We start from the raw sequence: 24,764 nt of genomic DNA on the forward strand, positions 1-24,764 counted from the left end.
CCAGCAGAGGTCTACACCATTCATAAGCTCTTCTGCCCTGGTGAATTGGAAGGATAAAAACAACAAAAAAGTAGTCAGTCCCAAGGCGCAGTCGCTCTTCTTTAGCCGAGTCCAAAAATGGGGACCACCACTCAATCCCCGTGCTTGTAGAATTTTGGAAGAAACGGACAAGGGGCGATGAAGAGTTGGATACACATACGTGGCACTCACATTCGTTGAATTTTCATATGGATGATTATGTGGAAATACAAATAAAAATAGTAATGTGTAGGCTGTGTGGATTTCAATTAAATGTTGTTTAAAAAATTCACAGGAATGGGTAACCAGATGCGTACCCTCACTCACACTAGTGGAACAAAGCACATGTATGTAAAGGTTTTTTTGCCAAGCATTCAGGTTTCACCACGTGAAGAAGCTCAAGTACTAATGCATACCATACTTACTGGTAGACTGACCGATAACCATATGTAAAGGTATCTTTGGAGGGTCCAGACTTGTGGGCACAAAGTGGTATGATCACGTCCGTGGAATTTCTCATTCACCGGGTTTATACGTAGACTCAGGGGAAGGATCCCACCAATTTTACTGTGAATGGAAGAGGTGGATAGCGATGGAGGAATATAATAGGTACAGTAGGAAAAGCCATCCCTCTCCCAATATTCAGCGGCTAGTGCAATAAAAGATTCTGCAGTGTACATTTTATAATCTTTTTAAAACCTTTAGCAACATATGCAGCTGTTGAAGCAATGTATGGATGGTTAAACACTGCCATAATTAGGGATTGCAGTCTCACCCTTACAACTTGCAACATGCTTGCATTTGAGGAACCACTTGTTACCACGTTCTGCAACCACAAGGCACAGTACTGAATATAGCATCGATCTCTGAATCAGGCCCATAGGGCATTTTAAACATCAGCCCAACTATTTTTGGACATGTATCACATTTGAGCTATAATTGAGTAGAGTGTACACTGAACATAAGATGTTCTCTGGATAGTTTCAGTTCTTTGTTGATCGATTCTCAGATCTGTCAGGGGTGTACCCAGCCTAATGCTGTGTACACACGGTGAGATTTGACATTAGATTTTGACTATAGAGTCAAAATCGCATGCGGATTGCACAGGGTTTTTTGCCTTGCGATAGGGATGCGCGCTCCCGTGACCGCACAAATCAAAACCCTGATAGACAGGGCAGCAATGACTTTATAGTGCAAATGTAATGCAGAGTATATGAAATGTATGTAAATAGTACAGCGTTAGCAAAGATTGCATAGCACTCAAATTGAATAGCAAGGGAATCTCACCGTGTGTACAGACCAAGACTTTCTAACAACAAGCACTTATGGGGGAATTCAATTGATACTACTATTATGGGGGAATTCAATTGAGCGCAAGGTAAAAAATTTGCACCCAGTTTTGGATTACCTCAGGTATGTGGAAGCCAGGTTTTCAGAGCTGAAACTCTGGGACACAAGTGAAATAAAAAAATACTTACCTGTCTGCGGGTCTTCCGTGCTCCCAGTGGTCTCCCCTCCATCTTGCCAATGTGAAGGGAGTTGTTGGGAGGTACAAGGGCTGCTGGGAGATATAGTTCTCACAGCAGCTGGCTCCGGGGGGATTACACTATACGGGGTGAGGGGTCACACACACCTGCTAGCACTCACAGATACACTCATAGAAATTCATACACACTTGCAAACACTCACATACTCACCATTACTGCAGAAGACCAACTCCTGAATATTGGAATAAGAAAACAATGCTTCAGAAGGTAATTACTGACTAATTGGAAACTTCCAAATGCTTACTTAGTTCTCACGCACAGAGGATCCCGGGGGTTCCTGTCAGGGTACCAGAGCAAGTCCCCATGATTGTGTTCATTTTAGGAATAATAAGACTGAAGGTGTGTGAAAAAAGATGCAGTGATTTCTATAGAAATCACCACATCATGTTTTCAGTCCCACAGTGGATTAGCACAGCCCTGCAGATGCTGGGGAAACCCCTGTAACTGGATTCCCCCCTTAATGGTCAGCTCTATCTTTAATTTCAGCTGCAGTGACTTCTATGCAGCCCACACAGTTTTATATATGTCTTTTCTCTCAGCTGCCTACTCTGCCCTCTAGCAGACATTTTGTTCTAGTCAATGTCATTGTAGTAAATAATTGAAAACTCTTGAACTGCAGTGTGAAGGCACAGTTTCTATTGAATTCTAATTTTACTAAACGAGGCACAAGGTTTGCTGAAAGGTTCACGAAGTTACATTTATATAGGCTAAAGTTAAGGAGACACTGGTAATCTTTATTACTTTATTTTTACATAGCGCTGACAATGTACATTACTCCTATGCCCCATAGAGCTTAAGCTGGCCATGCGTTAGATCGTATGCAGGTCGTATGATTGATCGAACAATTGCTTTAAAACACATCCGATCTGCTTACGACTGCAAGCCATCCCGGCTGATCATAAGTGCAGCACATATGAGCAGTGGAGCGACCTCTTGACTCGGGGGACTGCGCATCGCACTGAAATACCTCATGATGTGCACACAATCGATGGCACGATCCACCAAAATCCTGCATTCGGGACAAGAATCGTTCTAATGTATGTCTAGCTTTACACTTTAAATTTACATGAGTGTAACTACTTATACTGGTATCAGTGGCGTAACTATAAATTTAGCCCCCCTGCCAAAAAATTTGTGCCCCCCCCCCCCCCCCCCCTTCTTTAGTAAAACATGACAATTGTGCAGACTGGTTACCTGGGCCACTGTGTGCCAACATGTGTAGTGCTGCAGCTCTCCAGGAGTGATGTACGCCCATGCGGCGTAACAGGGAGGACATCCCATCCGCTGACATACTGTAGCCTTCCATCACCAGCCTCAGCTTCCAAGGTCCAACTGGGGATACTAGTGGAAGTGTGTGTGGGAAATGACACCGGCCGCCCCCAGGCGCAGAGGAGGTGAGGAGACTGGGGAGGGGGGGTGGATGCAGTACACAGCCACTGCCGCTCACTAATACTGAGTGACAGAAAACTGTAATTGTACAGGACAACAGGTATTTTTCAGTGTTCCCCAAGACCGCTGGCTCCCCCAATCCACAGCTGGGGCTGCCACACCATAGTTACGCCACTGACTGGTATCATTTATTATCTGCTTGTGGAGTAATCTGGTGTTTGCAGGCTCCGCACAGCAAATGTAATACATTTTGTTTTGATTCTCACCATAAATAAAAATGACTGCTATTTATTCTGTGTGTAAAAATCTATTTATTCTCTGTGTAAGTGATCACACACATTATATTACCTTCCCACATTATATATCATTACCTATGTATTCCCAAGGGATACACTAACCTGACAACCACGGTAAGGGCATATTTAGTTAAGCACAGGGTTACCAGTACAGTGAACAGCTCTGGGTTTCATATCTGAAACTATTCAGGGTACTCTTTACCTAGCACGGCGCCCATCGCGACCATCGCATGCACTAAAAAACGGGTGCGATGCGATGGCCGCGATTTCCCATAGGGACCAATGTTAAAAATCAGATTGGTCGCGATTTTAGTGTTAAAAGTCAGATTGGTCGCGATTTTTACATAGGAATCAATGTTAAATGGGCCACAGAGCCCTAATAGTCCCCCTGAAGTGTGAAATGGCCCCCACAATTTTTAACGCCACCCCACGATCAACGTGAACCCGAAGCGTGGCGAGCGGCGGCGGTACGCGTCCTCCGACCTTTTCATACCCCCACTATCCACGTCGGCGTGGAGTTGAGAATAGAATAGTGTGGCGAGCGCAGCGAGCCACCGAGCCCGAAGCGTGGCGAGCGCAGCGAGCCCCGCGAGGGGACCCGGATACCTTCACAGGTAAACGCGTCCCCTCGCGGGCTTCACAGGTGTCCGCGTCGCCACGGACACCTGTGAAGCCCGTGAGGGGACGCGTATAACTGTGAAGGTATCCGCGTCCCCTCGCGGGGCTCGCTGCGCTCGCCACGCTTCGGGCTCGGTGGCTCGCTGCGCTCGCCACACTATTCTATTCTCAACTCCACGCCGACGTGGATAGTGGGGGTATGAAAAGGTCGGAGGACGCGTACCGCCGCCCCTCGCGGGCTCGCTGCGCTCGCCACGCTTCGGGTTCACGTTGATCCTGGGGTGGCGTTAAAAATTGTGGGGGCCATTTCACACTTCAGGGGGACTATTAGGGCTCTGTGGCCCATTTAACATTGTTTCCTATGTAAAAATCGCGGGCATTGAGCCAATTAACGCTAAAATCGCGACCAATCTGACTTTTAACATTGATCCCTATGGGAAAATCGCGGGCATCGCGTCGCACCCGTTTTTGATTTACCCGCGATGCCCGCGATTTTTTACCCCCGACGCCCGCGATTGTAATCGCGGGCGCCGTGCTAGGTAAAGAGTACCCTATTCAGTACCTTTAGCATTTTCCATGTGGTAAAACCTCATATAAGATGTAGGATTCTATGGGTTTCCTGTCACGTTACTTCCCAAGGGTGCATGGTAGCACAGACTTTTCCATGCAGGTTTTGAGGCCGTGAGGAAAGTTCTCCCTCAAAGCTTAATGTGCTGGAGACACAGGCAGTGGCGCAGAGGGTGGCATGTCCTGATTACCTGGGCCTGATGGAGTGGGTGCCCTGGTCTTCCGCTGTCCCCTCTCACTGGGCGGCAGCAGCTGGAGCTCTTCTCAACCTAACACAAACTGGGCTGCAGTGTGGTCTGTGAGGCGGTTGCAGCTGAGCAGCAGTCTCCTCTACCTGTGGGAGTAGCGATCACACTGAGGGGTGGATGTATAGGAGAAGTGATAAAGTGCCTGGTACTTTATCACCAGCCAATCGGCTCCTAACTGTCTCTTTTTAAACCCAGCCAGTAACTTAGGAGGCACTTTATCACTTCTCCTCCATTATCACTGCTTCATACAGTACATCTACCCCTGATTGTGATCCCCTGTCCTGCATTTGTTCCTGGCTGAGAGGCTCAGTGGACTTGTACTTTCCTTTGCACAGAAGTTCAGCCACCCCCTTGATGGCTGAAACTATCACTTGCATATTATCTCAGCCGCTATCCAGAAATAAAAGCAATAGCGCATGCAGCTGCATTCAAGGCCCAAATGGGCGGTATTCAATGTGAATACCGGCGACGTGCAGCGAATCCTGTTTAGGATTCGCTGCACATTCGCCACTGGTCGCCGCGTTCCGGAGCCTCGCCGGCTCCGGTATTCAACAAGTCAGGGGCTCGCTGCCCCTGACTGGCGAATTTGAGCTCCTGCGGCGGACGCCGCAGGGAGCCTGAGGACGGTTGCAAGTAGGGAGATGGAAGTCTCCCTGCCTGCCCCAGAACATTTGTGGGGGGGAGGTGGACTCCCTGGGTGCCAGGCAGCACAGGCTGGCACCCCCGGGGGTGCCAGCAGGGGACTGGGTATATTCACTACACCCGATCATGAATATGTAATGATCGGGTGAAGTGAATATATGAATATCTAATGAGCGGCTCGGCTCCGGCCCCCTGCTGGCTGGTCTGTGTAAAAAAAAAAATATATATATTTTTTTAAAATTAAATATATATTCATGTGCTTACAGCACATGAATAAAAATAGCATGCCCCTCCTCAGAATAAAATTCCAGATTTTTTTACACCAATTGTAAAAAACAAAACACTTTATTTTAAAAGTTCACCTTCCACTTCACCATAAAAAGATAGCGATTGCTACTCGGTGAATCATGGCGAAAAAAACCTTGAAATGTATTCGCCATCTGGTCATTGAATAGGGTGATTCACCGTTTTAGTCAGAAATTCGCCTTACAGCACAAAATCGCCATAAAAACCTGGCGAATCAGCCTCATTGAATACCGCCCAATGTGCTCAGGCAACATAACAGGATCGGTTTACAGTTTGATTATGCAAACAGGTGGCCAAATAATACGTATCAAGGACCAAATTACATGGGGGACCTTATGTAAACTTTCAGGATTACGGGTATGGCATAACTCTCTGACAGTCGGGATTCTGACTGTCGTTCTCCTGACGGTCGGGATACCGATGTAGGAGAAACGACCTGACTGTCGGTGAGTCATCCGGCACCCCAGGATTACACCATGTATGGCCATTATAAATTAGATTTTGTTTTATTAGCCCCTCTTTCCTTCAGCATTGGTCACTAAACTCCCACCAAACATTTTCCACCCTTGAAAACATACCAGTGGCATCAGTAGGTGGGTGCGGGACACATTATGTGCAGCACTTGGCTCCTATCACAATGTAGGTGCCGACAGTGCATCTACACAAATCTCTTGGGGCAGGCCAGCTTCTCGAGGGATGCTGGGCACGCCCCCAGAGTGTTGAATGTGTTGGGTTATGAAGCAACACCATTTCCCATGAGCTCACACACCCTTTTCGCCGAAATGAGTTTTTTGCCGCACAGGATGTTTGTGACCCCAGTGACGAGTCTTTATGGAGCTGATAACATTGCCTGGATTACTTTGCTTAGTTTATACAGTAGCTTAATAAAGGTGGTGAATACCTCACTGTGATATGATTGATTATATTATACTTCATTTTAGAGCATATGAAATTAATAATAGGTACAGTGTTTTATACTAGGTGCTAATGCATTAAATCAAGCCAAGGTTTTCTTTTGTGTGTGGTTTTACCTTTTAGAAGAAAGATTTTACTTTGCGTTACCAATGGCTGATATAATGTAGGGTTGTCATAACTATTATTCATTGTTTACAATGACTATATTTTAAATGTTAACTAGTGTTCTGCATGATAATATAAATGGATGGATATGCTTTCTGCCATAATAGGACCTTACAAGCCAGGCCTTTTAAGGCTTATTGCGAGGTGTGCATACCTCTGCTAAAATATAATTGTATATTGGCTGATTCAGAGGGGCATGGAAATGGATAAAAGTACAGTGCACTGTGAGGAAACAAAGCTGTTACACTCTGAGGCTGTTGTAAGAGTGACTGTGAGAGGCCTCATTATGCATTGGTTATTTCCCGGTATGTTTCTTCAGACTTTCTTAGTAACTAAGTAAACTGTTAAACTGTCGTAGGGGCCTATGTATCACAATCCACGTTTAAGATATGGATAGGATAAAATCACAATGTGATATTTGAATACATCACAAGGATGTACAGTATCAAATATCGCATTCAGAGACTGGGCCTGTGGCGCTATTTTCACAATATCAAAAATAATATTAAATAGTTAAATAATATTACCAAAAATACCTGCTAAAACTGTTCTATTTTTTTTTAAATATAAAATACAATGCAAAATGTATTTTATTGTGTATGAGCCTAGAAAGATAAGTATTTTTAATGATTGCTTTGTTTTCTATACAAAGAACACAGTAAGGGGTAGTTATAAGGTATGCTATTTTTTTTCTCTCCAAATGGTGAGCAGATCCAGTGTTATCAAAAACATTCTAACCATGTAATTATTTTTCTGTTTGATACATTTAGTAATGCTGTTTTCTCTCGTTCTGTCATGGCTACTGCCAAATGCCAGTGTACTGTTTTATAGTATAAAACAACTTGCCATCCCCATATGCAACAGCGCTCCCAGTAGTACACCCCACACCTCCAGAGTAACAAAACAGTAACAAAAAAAAATCCATGTTTTATATGCCCACTCCTGTAATTAACCCCTTTTTTGCACACACCCTGAGACCAATGTATTTTTTTTACCTCACCCCTACAGCACCATTTATCTAGTTAACATCGTCACTTAACCTTCCAAAGTTACCACCCTCCACCAAATGTAGAGCGCAGCGGAGCGGAGCCAAAGGAGATCTGTTCTGCTAAAATTATCTCGAAGGGGACATAGCAGGGGTGTTGCATGATTTTGCGACCTGGCCGGGTAACATACTCCTGCCTTCAGTCACATTACATACTACTGTGCTTGCACTACTGTAAGTATTAAAGGCTCTCATGCATCTGGTGCTAACCGGCCCTGATCTGCCGATCGGATCCACTGATTGGCGATCTGTCATAGGATTGGTTAATTAAATATGTTCAAAATACCCAATTCTCTGATCCCGATCAGGATTGGGATATCAGTATTTTGAAACATTTTGAATATTCCCGATCCCCTGACCCAGCTGTCGGGATTTGGCCATTTCCCAAGTTAGTACATCTCTGATTCACGGGGGCCTTAACAATGTCCAATCAGTCCGTGTGCCAAAAATTACATCTACACTTCTGGCCCTTACAGGCAAATATATAGTGTACTTGTCCGGTTCCAGCTGGCTGAAAGATGGAGGGGATAAGGGCACTCCTGAGTTACTAGCTAATCTTAATGCAAGATGTGTTGGGTGGTTTCATGATCATTTTATCCATATAGTTCCTGGGGAATGGAAAAGAAGCTTTGTTTACCATGCCGTAGGGGTTGCAGCTGATGAAGTCATGAACGGAATACTAAAATGCTTCTCATGAAAAGTTATATGCTGAGTTATTATAGTGGAACATGCTATGCCTACTAGATCTTATTAAATAAGTCATAAAGGCCTGTACATTTTGTATTCTTTTTCAGAAGTGAAATGTATTTCTTATGTGCTTACATTTTGTTATTACATGATATTTTTGCAGTGACCTGGTCAGTTTTATGTCAAGTGGACCAATTGTTGCAATGGAGGTAATTGGAGATGAAGCTGTATCATCATGGAGGAAATTACTAGGTCCAACAAACTGTAGTGTTGCCCGAAGTGAGTCTCCAGAAAGTATCAGAGCCAGATTTGGCACGGACGGAACCAAGAATGCAGCACACGGTTCTGACTCCATGGCTTCAGCTGCCCGAGTAAGTGTTCAACTAGCCCACTGAATCAGTTATCTACCAAGACATTTCTACATACAGTATGAATGGATTAAGAGGAAGATATATCAACACATGGTGGGCCAGATGTATTAATCTTCAAATGTGATAAGTGGAGCCAATCAGCTCCTAACTGATAAGTTACAGGCTGGGTTTGAAAAATTACAGTTAGGGGCTGATTGGCTGTTAGTTTATCAATCTCCACTTTATCACTATTTGAATCTTAATACATCTGTCCTGAAGTGAGATAAACAGAGAATGATGAATACTAATCAGTCAGCTTCTGTGGTTTTAACTTTAAAGTGGTTCTCCAACTTTCAGCCCAAAAAATCGCTCCCTATACTGTGTTAAAGAGATATGTGTACTTTAAAGCTGCTTACACGTTAGACAATATATTAAGCGATATGCGCAATAACGGCCATTCAAAATGACATTGTGTATATAATCTCGGATGTATACACTATATAGTTATAGTTAACGATGCACAATCCTAGTTGTTACCATAGCGATGTATTTTTGTCATCTGTACATGCAGCTCAATTGAGGATATTTTCAAAGACTGCATACTAGTGGATGTGGCCACTGAAGATGTCTTTCATAATATGTTTTGTAAAATCACTTACTGTGTGAGCAGCAATGTATCATTTGCAATGTGGTCTAATGTGTACCCAGCTTAAAGACGCATACACACTGGACGATAATCCGTTACTGTTTTGCCAATTTTGACAGGTCGGAATGCCAAATTGAAATACTGTCCAATGTGTAAGCACAATGTCGCTGACATTGGATGCTCCCGCGTGTTGTCAGCGGCATCCTCCATCAGCCCTGCACTCATAAGACATCGCTAGCGGGGGTTGCTCGCCAAAGTCGGTTTTAGCAAATGTGTATGTACTTGTCGGGTCCCCAATGCTACCGATCTCACTGGATACACACGTTGTACTGTGTGCCCATCTTAAGGCTTATCAGCTGACCAATGCAGTATCCTCTACAATCTGCATTAAAGGATATAAATGCTGTTGGTAACCAGTTTAGTGCAAGAAAACCATTCTGCAGTTATATTTTTATGCAAGGTAGTATAAACTACTTTTGTAAGCCAGACAACTAACAAGCTATTTCTTCTTGATATTGAGAGGAACCTGATGCAAATTACATGAACAAAATATAATATATATACTGCTGACTATGGGGGTATTCAGTTAGTCCTGTCCTGCCTACCTGGCTAGGTAAAAAAAATGGCTATTTTTTACCCTCTTTTATTTAATTGCAGACATTTTTGACCATTTTTTAGTCGTTTTCGACAATATTTTTACACTTTTTTTTTTGTATGCCAAAATAAATACTTAAAAATGAGTGAAACGACCCCAATTGCACACGAAAATGGTCGATCCGTGTGTTTTTTCCCCTGTATCGACATATTTTTCTTGTTTGTTTAGGTGAGAAAGAGCAATTACAAAGTCACCCTAAAAACAAAAATGACGAAAAGTGCTGATTTTTTGCCTATATGTACGATATATACTGTATGTGAATATAGGATAACAGTATTTATAGCATCTGTGGTTAATAATATGTATATGTATATATTTTTCTAATTTCTCCATGTAGCCTGACAGACTTGTTGATGCCTCAGTTCACACACATAAAGTGGTATGCTAGCACAGAACAGAATAGTTAGATATATTTTTTAATCCTTTGTTATTTTTGCATAGACTTTCTGCATGAATCATGCATTGAGGTTTATTCATCATAATATCACATAATGTAAAAAATATGATTTATTCTATGGAGCGTGACTGCAGTGTTCTACATACAGCAACAAATGAAATATACTAAATTATTGAGTGCGTAACACCTAATTGCATGTACCTTTTTATATGTAACAGATACATTTACCAATATCTGCCCTTTATATATGGTATAGAAGCTTTCCCATTCTCTTTTAAATCATCCAGCAGTCAATGCATATTTAATGAGGCAAACAGACTTCTTGCTTTGTGGTAGAAATCAATATAATTACACAAGACCTGTGTACAGCAGAGAGCTCAGATGATGCACTGTCTCTGCTCGCTCTCTCACCATAGCAACAGGTTCTATGTGCTTCCCAGAGGTTTCCAATAGTCCAGTGCCTGTGGTACAATTTGTACTAATTGTCATTATTCTGCTATTATTCAAATTGATTTGTAAAGTGTCACTATGCTCTTCAGGGCCAGATGGTGGTGGAAACAGACCAACCTAATACAATTACATACATGGAAGACAAAATAAAAATATCAAACATTATTGAGGGCCCTGCTCATGCTTACAAGCCAGTGGATGGCAGTTTTGGGTGTGGTATAACACACCGACAGTCGGGATTCTGACAGTCATTAGCACGACGTCAGAATCCTGACTGCGTGGCCTCAGACAACATTTGTTGGATGGACCGGCACTCCCAAAACAACGTGGAAACTTGCACCAATGCCTTCACAGCCTTGAAACAAGGCAATCAATATTTGTAGGTAGGTGCGGCACTCTGTTCACTTTCAATACAAAAAATGACAGTACTATGTCAATTTATTGATCAACGTTTCAGTACTCGTTTTAATGGCACTATCGTCAGGATACGTAATATATAAAAAAGCCTAACTACTCCTCACTATGAGGTGATATACCGCCAGTGACCTCTAGACCAAATTGGTGTGCTAAAAGATGTCCTAGTCGAAAGTGAAAACAGAGGAGTGGAGAATTTGTGGGCTGAAAACTGTCACAGCGAAAGTAAAAAACCGGTCACTGCTCAAACTGTCATTGCAAAAATCGTTATTTTGATGGGCTTTTAACTAGTTGATGAATAAACCTCATTGTAGTATCATAGTATCTTATTTTAGAATCTATTTAGCTGAGGATTACAGTCTCTTGTTTTGGCTATTTGAGCCACTAGTATTTTGTATGATTTTCAGTTCCTTAAAAATACAGAAATATATTAACGTTTTTTCTTCTAACCAATGTTAGGAGTTAGAGTTTTTCTTTCCATCCAGTGGAGGCCGAGGACCAAAGAACACAGCAACATTCACCCAGTGTACATGCTGCATCATTAAGCCTCATGCTGTGTTAGAAGGTAGGCATGTTTCTCTTCTCATTTTAGGTAGCTCTATATGATGACTAAAAATAATTTGTATCTTCAAACCATATTTTCATCTAGATCTTCCCTGCTTCACCAAAAAGCTTTTTTTAAACGTAACTGATACTCGTGCTTTAGGTGATCGGAATATGACTATTTACAATGTTTATCCTGTATTTTTGCCATTTTCTTCAACTAGAATTAATATTTCTGTTAGCTGTTATGTTACCCATTCCTTTCCAAAGAAATCATGAAAATAGGATTTTGTTTTTGCACATACGCTGCATTTCTTAAATGGGTGTGACCGGTCGGCCAGTGTATTCCTGCAGAATCAGTCCACGGTGTGTTGTTCGTGGCATTGTGGTCAGGGGGCCTACATCTCCCACATTCTGTTATCTGAGACATGTACTGTAGATACAGCTGCAAACAAGTGTTCTCCCTGACTAGTGGAAAAATTCAATGCAATTGCTGTTGAACTCTATGGCTTAGACTACACAAGCCTAGACATTTCCTGAAAAAAGATGGTGCCATTTGATGAAGTGTAACATTTTGCTTGAAAAGACCATACTTTGGCTCCAAACATTTGCCCTTTCCGCAGTATATAATATTAAAACCCATCCAGTTTGCTTATTATGTATGCCACCTGATTCGGAGTCCCATGCCAAGCGGCTGCAGTTCCGGACATCCCTGAAAGGCAGATTTGCCACCTTAAAGTGAAAAAAGTCTAAGGCAGGGCTGGGCAACACCGGCCCTCCAGATGTTAATGAACTACACATCCCAGGATGCTTTGCATTAGTTTTGCTATGTGGCCATGCTGAAACTGATGCAAGGCATGTGTAGTTAATCCACATCTGGAGGGCCGGTGTTGCCCAGCCCTGGTCTAAGGTGTGTGTGTGTGTGTGTGTGTGTGTGACGTTGTGTGTCTGCAACCATCATCATTAGTATCTGAACTTTCACCAGCCCCATGCTATTTGCAAGAGATTATACAGAAACAGATTTTGCTTCCCTGTGCATATGAATCACAGTTTTTGATACACACCAACATTCCATGCACTTGCATTGTTGTCACCCTTACCTAAATATCAGCACATTTCGTAGCACTCAGAATAGGAAGAATGTATGCAAAAATGTGTAAATTTGTGTATGTAAAAACTTGCCCTTTGCGCCTGTGGACAGACCTCAACCAAATCAGTCCCATTATGTTTTAGGATTTCACACATGCACAATGTAATAATAACAAAAGTGCATTAACTTGAATTACAAACTCCAAACGTATGTTTTCCAGCCTGTATGTTGATTGAATACCTTTACTTCACACATTTCTGAATAACTGCCTATACTTTTATGGCTCAATGTGCATTTTTGAGGACAACAAAGCACATAAATTTGTAGCCATCTAATAAAGATCTACATTCTGTGGGGGTTGTTCTGGTTGGTTGGTTGATTCATACATACTATGTACATTTATGGGACTTCTCTTAATTGTGCCTTCTTTAATGTACAGTCTGAAAATGCTAGGATCCTACTTAAAACCATGAGGGACAGGTGGTGAAGGCTGGCTATTCTAAGTGGGAGCGTGGGGCGGCGGAGGGTAGCCACGCCCATGGAAACGCCCAGCGGTTCATGGTTGTTCCCATGAAAACATTGGGTGTTCTCATGCTGATGGGCTGATGACACGGGGGCCGTGGGCGGGCAGCTGACATCACCGGATGGATTCCCCTCCAGGACACACGCAGGCCTAAGACACCTGAGATTGTCTTAAGGCGGCTGCATGTGTGAGTGGCGGGCTAAAAATAACACGCAGCGCTGCGAACTTCGCAGCGCTGCGTGTCAACCAGGATAACCTCTTGGTATGTTCTGCTCCGTATTCAGGCTCAGTCACACATATTATATTCATGTCATAAATGTTGCAACTAAGCCGATGTTAGCAGAGTTGCCTGGGATATGGAGGCTCACTCACACCAGGCATCTCAGCATATGGAGGCTGCATATATGAGGGCACATCTGTATATAATTTTTAAATAAAAACAAATGTTGTTTGGGTAACATTCAGTATAAGTTATAGCAGCAACTGTGGGTCCTGACCCCAAAGTGAGTCCCAACCTTGTCAGCATGGGGTCGCGACTCCATGCTGCTGACCACCAGGCTGATGACTTTTCAAATCTGTCAGTGATTCAAGGAGGCTGAAAGATCTGTTGAATTGTCTGTTATTTTAGACTCCTCCCATCATTTTGTGCCTCCACATTGCTGCCATGTATCTACTGTCTGCTGACTACACGTGACGTGATGACCTTCTGCAGTAACTTGCTGGGGTCCCATAATACTTTTTATTGTCTAATGGGGTCCCAGAGCAAAATAGTTTGAGGACACCTGAGTTATAGTATCAGTCTTGAACGGGCTGCGTTAAGCATTCTGGCAGACTAAATTCCTGCCGTCACAACACCAATGTCTGCATCCTGACTATAACCTGGTGACCGGCGCCGAAATGCCAACATCGATTAGGATGTCCGCGTCGGAATCCCGATTGAAAGCATCCCAAACATAAGTATGAAGAGCGTTAAGCCAGTGTGGGGGTTTTTTAGGTTTGGGCACTAGCATGGGACTTAGGTTTAAGCTATAGGGAGGGAGGATTAGGCACTTAGAAGGGAGTGGGCTAGGGTTCTACTGTGGGGGTTAAGTTTAGGTGGCAGGGTACAGGGGTTAGGCTGTAGATTCGGGGGAAGATTAGGGTTAGACTGTGGTAAAGGGGGTAAACCTGACTCCTTGTGGGATTCCCTCAATCAGTATGCCAGCATCAATATTCTGACCGTTGGCATCCCCACTGCTGGTCATCCGTATGTATCCCTTCTTAAAAAATGTAATAATTGTGTTACTGTATCTTAATCTCTGCAGAAAACTATGGAGTGATAATGCAGTACAGGTTGAGTATCCCGTATCCGTGCATCCATTATCCGAATTATTCCAAAAACCGTGGTTTTTGGAATAATTCTAATTTTTTTTTTTTTTACCCACCTCACCCTCTTTTCATACTTACCAAGTCCCCGGGCGTCCACAGCAGTCCTCCGGCATCTTTTCCAGGGCCTCCAGCGGTCCCAGGAATACATTGCGCGAGTGTGTGTGTGTGCCGGTGACGTCACCGGTGCGCGTGCACATCCGCGCAATGCATTCCTGGGACCGCTGGAGACCCAGAGAAGATGCCGGAGGCCTGCTGTGGACGCCCGGGGACTGCGTGGACGCCGAGGGACCACCGGACACCATCAGGGGACAGGTAAGTAAGCCTAAAAAAAAATATTCTAAAAACCGAAAAAATCCCCTATCCGGAATGCTCGTGGTCCCGAGCATTTCGGATAAGGGATACTCAACCTGTACTATGAATATTTCTGGTGCGGTGTTCTAATTGAAAGGAGTTGATATGTTTCACTGTTATGTCATTGTCACTTTGCTCTTATGAAATTACTATGTCAGTGTAAAATGTGTTAATTTAATCAATTAACTTTGTGTCATTTTCAGTTCTGTAAACCCAGTGAGCTACAGTATGTAGGAGTGAAATGTTGTGTGTCTACAGCAAAGCTTATGCAGCGTAATAAGGATATTTGACCTAATTAAATGACTGGGTCTATCGTCGTCATGTTATTTTATCCAACATCCCTTATTGCAGTGATGGTTAATAAAAAAATGAAGTTAGATAAAATGAAGTTACAGGACATGTAATAAAATAAATGAAGACTAAAAGCGTTTCTATGCTGTGCTCAGACTATTGCTGCTTTGGGCATGTACCAGCCTTATCTACACTGTACACACGGTATTCACTAGATTGCCTCCAGTCACTGTCGGAGTGATGGGAAATGTTGACCATAGGGGGTAAAATGTAGCAAATGTCCCAGGCATTTCAACCAGCACATCATTCTGCTAGATAGGAATTGCTAAATGGGGGAGTGAGTGAAGTAAAGCGGTTGTTGGTTTATCTAAATATTAAATTTAATACATACTTGTGAAACCATTCAAGTTATTCTATACAGAGAGCATTCTACATACAGTATGTCTATATAATGCTGTGAGCATTCTAGTAAGCTCCATACAATGCAGATATTATGTTTATATCCGACAAACCATGCACAGAACTTTCATGTGACTGTATCACAGAACACAGTGAATACCAGTGCCTGTTAATCTGTATAGTCTCCAATCTGGAGGTCACTGAAATAGAAGATCTTGACATTTTTAGTTCTATTTATTTATATATATATATACTATGCATGTATGCATGTATGTATGTATGTATGTATGTATGTATGTATATGTCTGTGTGTGGGTATATATGTGTATGTGTGTGTGTATGTGTATATATATATATATATATATATTTATATATCCCACTATATGCTGGCACTCAGGGGTCTCAGGGTCAACTGGCTTGGGTGCACTTTAAATCCATACAAACAGTCCTCCAATGAAAAAGGCACTCCAATTGCATATAAAATCTTTTAGTAAATGGATGTCACCGAATACATTGTATTTTCGGGGTCAGCGCCCCTTCTTCAAGGTACAATCCAAAACTGGTTACTCTGCTGTTTCCAGTTTTGGATTGTACCTTGAAGAAGGGGCGCTGACCCCGAAAATACAATGTATTCGGTGACATCATATAAAATCTTTTAGTAAATGGATGTCACCGAATACATTGTATTTTCGGGGTCAGCGCCCCTTCTTCAAGGTACAATCCAAAACTGGAAACAGCAGAGTAAACAGTTTTGGATTGTACCTTGAAGAAGGGGCGCTGACCCCGAAAATACAATGTATTCGGTGACATCCATTTACTAAAAGATTTTATATGCAATTGGAGTGCCTTTTTCATTGGAGGATATATATATATACAAAGTCGAATATCGGCACTCTCCCCTCCTGATAGTGATAATGAGCCAGGTGCCCTCCAGGGTATTCCGGATAGGTAGCAAGGTGTAGGCGGCGGCACTCACGGCGAAAGAAATAAATCAAGCAACTACAGATGGAAGCTTAACGTTTCAATTCTCTAGTGGAATTTTCATCAGAAGCAATGTGACAGTGAAAAGCAATGTGACAGTGAAAAGCAATGGTGCCGCCGCCTACACCTTGCTATATATATATATATATATATATATATATATATATATATATATATATATATACGTCCGTGGGGTCACCAAACACAAACTTCACCCCGGTGCCCTCCTAATGGGATTTGTGGCCCATGCATATATCGTGGAGTGTGGCGGCACTCTTTGGTTTTAAGAAGATGAAATAAACACCTGACACAGGTCTGTTCTGTCCAACGTTTCAATCTGAAGATTTTTATCAAGAACGGGTTCTTGATAAAAATCTTCGGATTGAAACGTTGGACAGAACAGACCTGTGTCAGGTGTTTATTTCATCTTCTTAAAACCAAAGAGTGCCGCCACACTCCACGATACCGATATATATATATTCGGTGACATCCATTTACTAAAAGATTTTATATGCAATTGGAGTGCCTTTTTCATTGGAGGATATATATATATACAAAGTCGAATATCGGCACTCTCCCCTCCTGATAGTGATAATGAGCCAGGTGCCCTCCAGGGTATTCCGGATAGGTAGCAAGGTGTAGGCGGCGGCACTCACGGCGAAAGAAATAAATCAAGCAACTACAGATGGAAGCTTAACGTTTCAATTCTCTAGTGGAATTTTCATCAGAAGCAATGTGACAGTGAAAAGCAATGTGACAGTGAAAAGCAATGGTGCCGCCGCCTACACCTTGCTATATATATATATATATATATATATATATATATATATATATATATATATATATATATATATATATACGTCCGTGGGGTCACCAAACACAAACTTCACCCCGGTGCCCTCCTAATGGGATTTGTGGCCCATGCATATATCGTGGAGTGTGGCGGCACTCTTTGGTTTTAAGAAGATGAAATAAACACCTGACACAGGTCTGTTCTGTCCAACGTTTCAATCTGAAGATTTTTATCAAGAACGGGTTCTTGATAAAAATCTTCGGATTGAAACGTTGGACAGAACAGACCTGTGTCAGGTGTTTATTTCATCTTCTTAAAACCAAAGAGTGCCGCCACACTCCACGATACCGATATATATATATATATATATATATATATATATATATATATATATATATATATATATATATATAAACAAATAACAATACAGTGCGCAAAGAGAATAAAATGTCAGTAATGTGGTATTAAATACCAGTCCATATGATAGACACACAGTCTTAATCCGTCCTTGATGGACACAGGTGGGACACCGCTCCACACTGTTTAAATGCACTGCTATATTCAAGCCGGCAGCTCCACAATCTGAACACAGCGGTTCTCCCGGATCCAGACACGGCAATTGTTTTATCTAGAAAAGACAAATGTGGGCGCTCCAATAGTGCAAAAATTACCACTTTTTTTAAAAGAAGATATTTATTCAAAAACTGCACAAGACAAGGGATGGGTAACATACCATATACAGTGGCTTACAAATCGCTGCACAGATCAGGCATAGGACGGTGCTGGGCACACAAGCGTTGGAGAGGTTACACTCAACGCTCCGGTCGTACTTGACGCTAGGCCACACCCCTACGCGTTTCGTCACGCTGGACTTCGTCCAATGCACTATTGGAGCGCCCACATTTGTCTTTTATATATATATATATATATATAGTGTTCATTCTAGCACTTGCTATCTTTAAAAACCCACGCAGTTCCTCTTCCCTGCATGGAATGTCGCTGTCTGCAGTAGTGCTTCTAGCACAGTGTGATCTGTATATCAGCGCCGATATGCAAACAGGACCTGTGCTAGAACCACCACAGCAGGCAAATGTCTGATGGTATTGTAATTTATAATTGAGATCTTTGGTTTATTAACAATATTGAATAGTTTAATTTGTCCCATTATTTTGGGTCCCTTAAAAAGTGGGAGGCACATATAGAAACCCTTGTAATTCCTACACTGTTCACCTGATTTGGATGTAAATACCCTCAAATTAAAGCTGAAAGTCTGCATATAAAGAACATCTCATTTGGATATTGGCTGCATAATACATACCCACAACACCAATCACCTATCACTATGGGCGGTATTCAGGCCCTTATTCTGGTTGGTACGGCCAGAGCCGCACACGGTGCTCTGGCCGCACAAACCAATCCCCGCCCACGAGACGGATCGCCACGGCCGTCCGTACACGGACGGCTGGCGATCCGCATAAAAATGGTGGAGGCGTACGCCTCCACCATGGTGGGAGCTGCCCCCTGCATTCGATGGTCGTCGACCATCGAAGGCAGGTCCGCACGCCCCAGCAGCTCCCGCAAGCTGAGACCACACGGACAATCGTCCGTGTGCTAGCTTGTATGGGGGCTGAGAGCTGACATCCGGCGACGTCAGCTTTCCGCCCCCATGAGTTGCGTCATACCCTCATTACCATGCATACGCCCCGCGTTTGCATGGGAACGCCCATGAAACGCGGGGCGTACACATAGGGAAATGAGGGTATGAAGCCCCTCACGCCCCTATACGCCCCCTTTGCGGCGGACGAAATACGTCTGCGGCGAAGGGGGCTGCACATGCGCAGATTGACCTCTGCGCATGTGCAGAATAAAAACATCGGCGGTACGGCCGCACGCGGGCCGTACCGTCCGAATTAGAATAAGGGCCTCAATGAGGCTGATTCGCCAGGTTTTTATGGCGATTTTGTGCTGTAAGGCGAATTTCTGACTAAAACGGTGAATCACCCTATTCAATGACCAGATGGCGAATACATTTCAAGGTTTTTTTCGCCATGATTCACCGAGTAGCAATCGCTATCTTTTTATGGTGAAGTGGAAGGTGAACTTTTAAAATAAAGTGTTTTGTTTTTTACAATTGGTGTCAAAAAATCTGGAATTTTATTCTGAGGAGGGGCATGCTATTTTTATTCATGTGCTGTAAGCACATGAATATATATTTAATTTAAAAAAAATATATATATTTTTTTTTTACACAGACTAGCCAGCAGGGGGCCGGAGCCGAGCCGCTCATTAGATATATTTATATATTCACTTCACCCGATCATTACATATGCATGATCGGGTGTAGTGAATATACCCATTCCCCTGCTGGCACCCCCGGGGGGCAGCCTGTGCTGCCTGGCTCCCGGGGAGCCCACCTCCCCTCCACAAACGTTCTGGGGCAGGCAGGGAGACTTCCATCTCCCTGCCTGCCACCGTCCTCAGGCTCCCTGCGGCATCCGCCGCAGGAGCTCAAATTCGCCAGTCAGGGGCAGCGAGCCCCTGACTCGTTGAATACCGGAGCCGGCGAGGCTCCGGAACGCAGCGAGCAGTGGCGAATGTGCAAGCGAATCCTAAACAGGATTCGCTGCACGTCGCCAGTATTCACATTGAATACTGCCCTATATCTGTGGCCATCTATGAAGCTTTTCTAAAGGTTTTCTCATAGCTCTATTCATTTTTATAATGTATAGAAATATTTTATTGGGATTCATGTTTCAACTGCCCCACCTGCAGTGCACATGGTTTTGCCCATTTGAGAAAGATTTTGTTTAGCAATCAACTCTGAATCATGCCCTAGGTTCTTCCACAATTTCAGTATATTGAACAGTTGATTAATATGACTTTTTATAATTGGGATTGATGATTTATTCATCAAATGACTCCAGTCCAATAAATCATATCTCAATGTGATGTCCAAAGCTGCCCATGCACTCTTGTACATATTTGGATGGTCCTTTTTAATGGTACATATTTGGATGGTCCTGTTTAATGGTACATATTTGGATGGTCCTGTTTAATGGTACATATTTGGATGGTCCTGTTTAATGGTACATATTTAGATGGTCCTGTTTAATGGTACACATTTGGATGTCCTGTTTAATGGTACATATTTGGATGGTCCTGTTTAATGGTACATATTTGGATGGTGCCGTTTAATGGTACATATTGGCTTGATACTCAAATACTGTACACCTGCCTTGAAGGTGAATCATCGGCTGACCTGGAAGGTAAACCAGGTCAGCCAAAGACCTCCACCATCTCACGTGTAAAGGCCCCCATACATTAGGCCGACTTGTCCTTAGGACAAGTCGGACCCAATTCTCCTGTGAGCCGCCCGGCAGCTCCCCGGGAGGCTCACCTACAATTTGGCACTTGATGAGCCAAATTTTACATGTGATAAATCGCTTGCGATTTATCACATGTAACGGGGAGCAGGGGGCGGGCGGTGAGGGGCATGGGGCCGGTGGTGATCCTCTTCATGGGGAGCAGTGGGGCGGGCAGCGGGGGTACTGAGCGCTGACCTGGCCGGGCGGTGTGGTCAGCAGCAGCGCTCATCAGGGGGACGCCGGAGCGGGCAGTGGGTCCTGGCGGTTTAACTAGCTGGCGGCTGGTGTGTGATGACCTGGCCGGGCACTGTGATCATTCACAGATATCATTCAGCAGCGCTGCGGGACGGACGGGGCCGGGCAGTGCAGTGGCGGACTGGCGGGTATTAGATTTTTAAAATACCTGTCAAATGACTAGCTGTTCTCTGATTGGCTGAGAGCTCTCAGCCAATCAGGGAATGGCTAGTCATTTGACAGGTGTTTTAAAAATCTAATACCCGCCACTGTACTGCCCGGCCCCATCCGTCCCGCAGCACTGCTGAATGATATCTGTGAATGATCACAGTGCCCGGCCAGGTCATCACACACCGGCGCCGCCAACTAGTTAAACCGTCAGGACCTGCTGCCCGCTCCGGCGTCGCCCTGATGAGCGCTGCTGCTGACCACACCGCCCACCCAGGTCAGCACTCACCGGCACCGCCAGCTAACAGGGAGGTCGGACGTGATCGTACATGCTGACCGTCCAACCTCCCTGATCCGATCCGATGCGCACGGGACCACGAATCGGATCGGATCAGATGTCACACTCCTGCGATTTTGGGCCGCTTTCACCCGGTTATCGGCCCAAAGTGCCGAAATCGGATGAAATCGTCCCAAAATCGCATAGTGTATGGGGGCCTTGACTGTTGCTTAACCCGATAGTCAGGAAGAGTGCTCAGCATGCACTTGCACACTGCAGTCCAGTCACACAGCACCCTAGGCAAAACGTCACTGCCTCCCCTCCCCCAACCACATCCTGCCACCAATACCATCTTTCCAGATTTGGGGTCCAGCAACGTGGCCAAAAGACTCAATTGAAATACATGTCCGCTTATATTTATGCCTCCGTCAACCACATTTGCAGCTACTAGCTTTTTATTTGATTATATTGATTAATTACATTCTAATTAGGCTATGCAGAGTTATAGAGGACAGAGCATTACACCATTGATCGAAGTCAATGAACTCCCTGATTTGCATGATGTATATGAGTAATACCATTGTCCCCAGTGTAACCTTGTTAATATATAACTATTTTAACCCTGTCTCTCAAAGACTGCTGTAGATGATTTCCAGTCTTGTGCTGTATAAGTCAGTGGAAAATTACCTCTGCCTTTTCAATGACCAAAGACTCATTGATCGGTCTTAACTAGTATGACAAATATTCGTTGTTAAGTGTTAAAGTCCGAAACTTTTGACTGATAGCTCTACGCACAGTTGTAATATTGTGACGTATTCATCCGAGACATATGACGGGTGAGATAACAGTGAGCTCTGTGTTTAAAGCATTTGGGTGCATAACACAACAATGTGAAATTGTTGTGTAGAAGAATGACAATATTTGTTCATGTAATTATTTGGCATTATAACACACCAGTCTATTGTCTTTGTTAATTATAGTTTATTACAGTCACTACTTTTTGTCCTGAGGAATTGATAGTTGATTTCCAAGATACAGTATATACAGTGCAAATCATTAGCATTAAAAAAAATGGGTACTTGTTTCCTAGCACGGCGCCTACGATATTCAGTCGTATGGCATTGTATTCAATTTAAAATTGTATACCATTGTAAATGGCATACAATACATTGCAATGCGATTATAAATTGTATAAGCACCCTAATGGGTTTTTTAAATGGTCCCCCTATACGATTTTTAATTGTATAAGCACCTTAATAGGTGCTTACAATGTTAAATGCACCCCCACATCCCCGCCACTATCAACGCCAACCCGAAGCATGGCGAGCGGCGGCGGTACGCGTCCTCCGACCTTTTCATACCCCCACTATCCACGTCGGCGTGGAGTTGATTTTATATAGTGTGGCGAGGGCAGCGAGCAACCGAGCCCGAAGCGTGGCAAGGGGACGCGCATTACTTCACATGTATTCCGCATCCCCTCGCCGGGCTCGCCACGCTTCGGGCTCGATGGTTCGCGGCGCTCGCCACACTATATAGAATCAACTCCACGCCAACGTGGATGGTGGGGTATGAAAAGGTCGGAGAACGCGTACCGCTCGCCACGCTTCGGGTTGGCGTTCATAGTACGGGTGGCGTGGGGGTGCTTTTAACATTGTAAGCACCTATTACGGTGCTTATACAATTATTTATCTTATACGGGGCGCATTTAACATTGAAAACCCCAATTAGGGTGCTTAAACAATTTAAAATTGTATAACATGATTGTATATGCCATACAATGGCATACAATTCGATGATATACAATTTAAAATTGTATAACATCGGCTAACATCACATCGCATACCATCGTATGCCTTATGGTATGCGATGCGATGGGCGCCGTGCTAGGAAACAAGTACCAAAAAATGTTTTGTTATAATAGACTTTGATGGCCTTTCCAGGATTTCTCTTCAGATGTTGGTTTCTGCTTGCAGCCTATGGATTTGCAAGTCGAGATCAGCCTATCGTAATAGCCATTTCAAGAAGCTGCTCACAGCATATTATCTTTCCCACTGAATTCCGACATTTGTATTCAGTGCACGCATGCACACTGCACCCATGTGCAGTAATGCGTCATTGTTGCAGTTGCAGCACAAAGCACCTGAAAATGACAGCAATTTTCACTTAGATAGTAGATTGACCAGTAGAGAAGTCACCAGGAACATGGTACAGGTGCGATGTTCCTGATGACTTGCACATGCATACCTCATAACTGTCCCGCTTATCGCGGGAGCATACCGGTTTCTGAGATGTTCCCGCGTCCCTTCCGCGGCCGGCAGTGTTCCCTGGTGGGGGGGGGGGGGCTGTTGGGAGTGCGTGTCCCCCCCCCATCTTTTACTCAATTGCCTGGTGTTGTATAGCTCACAGACAATGTCTGGGGGACAACAGGAGGTAGATATGTACAGATGTATCCGGCTACATCTTTGTAGCCCCCACCAGTGGCCGGCTACCGCCAGGGGCGCTCGCGCGCCCCGTGGCAACGGAGCCTGCTACGGGTCCCCGCCATCGTCGCTGGTCCCCCTCGCCGGGGGTAAAAATACCCTCTTATGTCGACCTTTTCATTTGTTGTCGTTTTCCATGCCAACCTTTTGATGTCACCTATTGACTATTGTCCTCGACATTGTCTGTGGGCCATTCGAATACCTCAATTGCCTATATATATGTGATATTTAGCAAATACCTGGCATATACACGAATCCTTTGTTGACCTGCATATGTATTTCCATAATTGCAGCTTGCATATAGAGCAATTACCCGATTAGTGCTCTTAATTCTTTCTTGTAAAGTGCTAACCGAAAAGCTCTAAATGAAAATTGATTTCCCATTAAAATTAATTGAATAAAAGGCAGAAGAAAGTGTGATTTTTCTACATTTTCTCGAAATGCATCCTCTTCATTTCTACTTTTCAAAACCGCATCAGATAATATTCCTTTGCATCTCCAACCACATTATCAGCTGTCTTTACATGGATAACTGAATCCTGCTCC

At 43.7% G+C, this 24,764-nt stretch overlaps 1 protein-coding gene across 1 annotated transcript in view; it reads left to right on the forward strand.

Annotated features, from left to right (window-relative positions):
• Positions 1 to 24,764, forward strand: part of NME7 (NME/NM23 family member 7) — a 154,482-nt gene that overhangs the window by 57,741 nt on the left and 71,977 nt on the right. Inside the window, exons 6-7 of the mRNA XM_083172687.1 lie at positions 8,607 to 8,814; positions 11,815 to 11,920. Coding sequence (XP_083028813.1) covers positions 8,607 to 8,814; positions 11,815 to 11,920 — 314 coding nt within the window. The remainder of the gene's footprint in view (positions 1 to 8,606; positions 8,815 to 11,814; positions 11,921 to 24,764) is intronic.

This window comes from Crinia signifera, chromosome 2 (genome assembly GCF_055691185.1).
Source record: "Crinia signifera chromosome 2, ASM5569118v1, whole genome shotgun sequence".
Lineage (NCBI taxonomy): Eukaryota > Metazoa > Chordata > Amphibia > Anura > Myobatrachidae > Crinia > Crinia signifera.